We start from the raw sequence: 2,141 nt of genomic DNA, 5'->3' as shown, positions 1-2,141 counted from the left end.
GATCCTGGGGAGTCGCTCGCTTCCCCCTGCCCTGCCTTGGGGATGTGCTGGCAGCTGCTGTAGCCACGGAGCTGCCGTTACAGGCGACAGGGCTCCCTTGGGATCCTGTCTGCTGTAAAGCCCTGAGTCCCCCAGCTTTTTGGGGGGGTGTGCTGGTCCCCACTGGGTGAGAGAGGAGGTTGGGGTGTGGGGGTCACTGCTTCCCACCCCTCAGTTCCCAGGGCTGCCATTACCGCTTGGAGCAACACAGGGCAACTCGCAGATGCATCTGCTGCCTCCGTGCTGCCAGGGAGGCCCCCCCCCCCACAGGGTGGGTGCCTGCTGATGGGGGGGGCCCAGAGCCCCCTGCCATCAGCCTTGGGGTCGTGCTGTAGGGCAGAGCCATGGCCACACAGACCGGATCCGATGCTGCAGCTGGGGTGGAGAGCTGCTGGCAGCCTCCCCTGGAGCCGGGCCTCCGAGTGCCACGCTTGTTTGGGGACGGAGCTGCTGCCGTCCCCTCCCCACCCTCGCCTCAGCACCCCCACCCCCCGCCCCCCCAGACCCGTGAGGAGCAGGCTCCCGACAGCCACGCATCTCTTCCTTCCCTTTCCCTTGTTCTCCCCTCCTTGTCTTCCATCCCTCTCCCCCGGCCCAGGGCCAGCCCGCTGCAGCCGTCCGGGCCCGCTCCTGGTGGTGTTGTGCTCTGTCTCGCAGCTCAGAGTCGTGCGTAGAGCAGGGTTAGCCCTCGAAAGCAGAGCTAATGTCGATGTGACTTTGGTGTTAGCGGAAGGTTTCGGATTGACAGCCCTGGAGACTGAAGTCCTCTAATTTATCCACAGGACAGGTACAGCAGCGGCAGTGCGAGCTACCCCCACACCGCCCCATCCATGTGCCTCAACTCTGACTTGGAGGGACCACCTCAGGAGGTGAGAGGGGAGTTCAGTCTCCACGGCCCGTTCAATCCTTGGCCTCTCTGAGACTGCCAACAAGGGTGGCATTCCCTGTCCCCGTCCCCCAAAACCCGTCACGGTGGCTTTTGTGCTGTGGACTCCTGTCCACTTGGGAACTGGACTCTGAGCCCACCAACCTCTCCTCACGCAGGCCACCCGGCAGCCACTGCATGGCAACGAACTTGGGCCAATTCCAGCCTGGGCTGCAGTTCTTCCGGTGACCTGGAAGTGAGGCTGTGTACCCCCCTCTCCCCTGCCTCTCCTGTCCCCCCTGCCCGGCCCCCCACCTTAGCCAGCCAGGCCCCAGCCAGTGACTCGCCCTTTCTGGGTAGCTTCAGGAGGAATCTGAAGTCTGTGGCTGTCCCTTAACCTCGAGACGAGGAATTGGCAGGTCAGGCGCTCAGCCTCGTTACCCCCCGAATGCCTCTCTTTGCCTTGTCTAGCATCGGTAGCCAGCTCCAGCAGTGACCTCTAGCTTGCCCGGCGACGTTTCCTAGGCGTGCGGAGTGACGAGAGGACTCGGAGCGGGACTTTTTGGGGGGCTGCTGGGCCGGGGAAGGAGGGGCCGGGAGCTAGCAGGGCTGGCGGGCGCTGGAGACCCTCCCCTGTCGGCGAGGCGGGGGGCGCAGGGCTAGAAGCATTGTCGGACTCCACCACACCATACATCTTCATCAAGATCCCAGCCGTTCTGTTTGTCTGCCACCTTTTTTTGGGGGGGACGGCGCCATACTGTCCACTCCCTCCCTGTAACTGCCACCTAAGGCCAATTTGAGTACCTTCCCGTCTAGAAACTGCTTGGTACAGCATTATCCGTCCCCTGCCTCTCCCTGCCCCACTTCCCTTGCCCCGGAGAACTCTCCGCCTTGGCTCTCTGACTTCCTGGCTAGTTGAAATGTCTGTCCCTGGGTGGCTGTCCGATGGTTGTTAATAGGACTGTTTTCCTCCTTTTGTAGGCCTATACCATTCAAGGACAGTATGCCATTCCACAGCCAGATGTAAGTTTTTGTTTACACTTCTTGTCTTGAAATCCACCCTTCTTCCCCCTTCCAAAATTTACTCCGTGCTTTCTCGACTCGAGCTGTCAGCTTGGGCTGAAACTCGATCTGATCCGAACTCCCCCCCAAAAAACTTTGCCCTCCTGCAGCCAGCTTCACCTGGTCTCAGATCTCTCCCTTCTCCCTTCTCCCCCCCCCCCGGGGGGCGGGGGCG

The 2,141-nt window shown here is 61.8% G+C and overlaps 1 protein-coding gene across 4 annotated transcripts in view; it reads left to right on the top strand.

Annotated features, from left to right (window-relative positions):
• The first annotated feature begins 660 nt into the window (after positions 1-660).
• The window catches only part of LOC122192045 (poly(rC)-binding protein 2-like), a 3,019-nt gene continuing 1,538 nt past the window's right edge, over positions 661-2,141 (top strand). Inside the window, exons 1-3 of one of the 4 annotated variants that reach the window (XR_006182525.1) lie at positions 661-908; positions 1,084-1,160; positions 1,886-1,927. Coding sequence is in view for 2 of the 4 variants with exons in the window: in XM_042892475.1 (XP_042748409.1) it covers positions 870-908; positions 1,084-1,149; positions 1,886-1,927 (147 nt within the window). In the remaining 2 variants the exon portion in view is untranslated. The other 3 variants (XM_042892475.1, XM_042892476.1, XR_006182526.1) reach the window with 3 other exon arrangements.

The sequence above is a fragment of the Lagopus leucura genome, unplaced genomic scaffold, assembly GCF_019238085.1.
Source record: "Lagopus leucura isolate 7727_CA_CO unplaced genomic scaffold, USGS_WTPT01 34209-0_obj-0_obj, whole genome shotgun sequence".
Classification (NCBI taxonomy): domain Eukaryota; kingdom Metazoa; phylum Chordata; class Aves; order Galliformes; family Phasianidae; genus Lagopus; species Lagopus leucura.
Note: the sequence above shows the minus strand (reverse complement) of the source record. Positions and strands in the feature narration are given on the sequence as shown.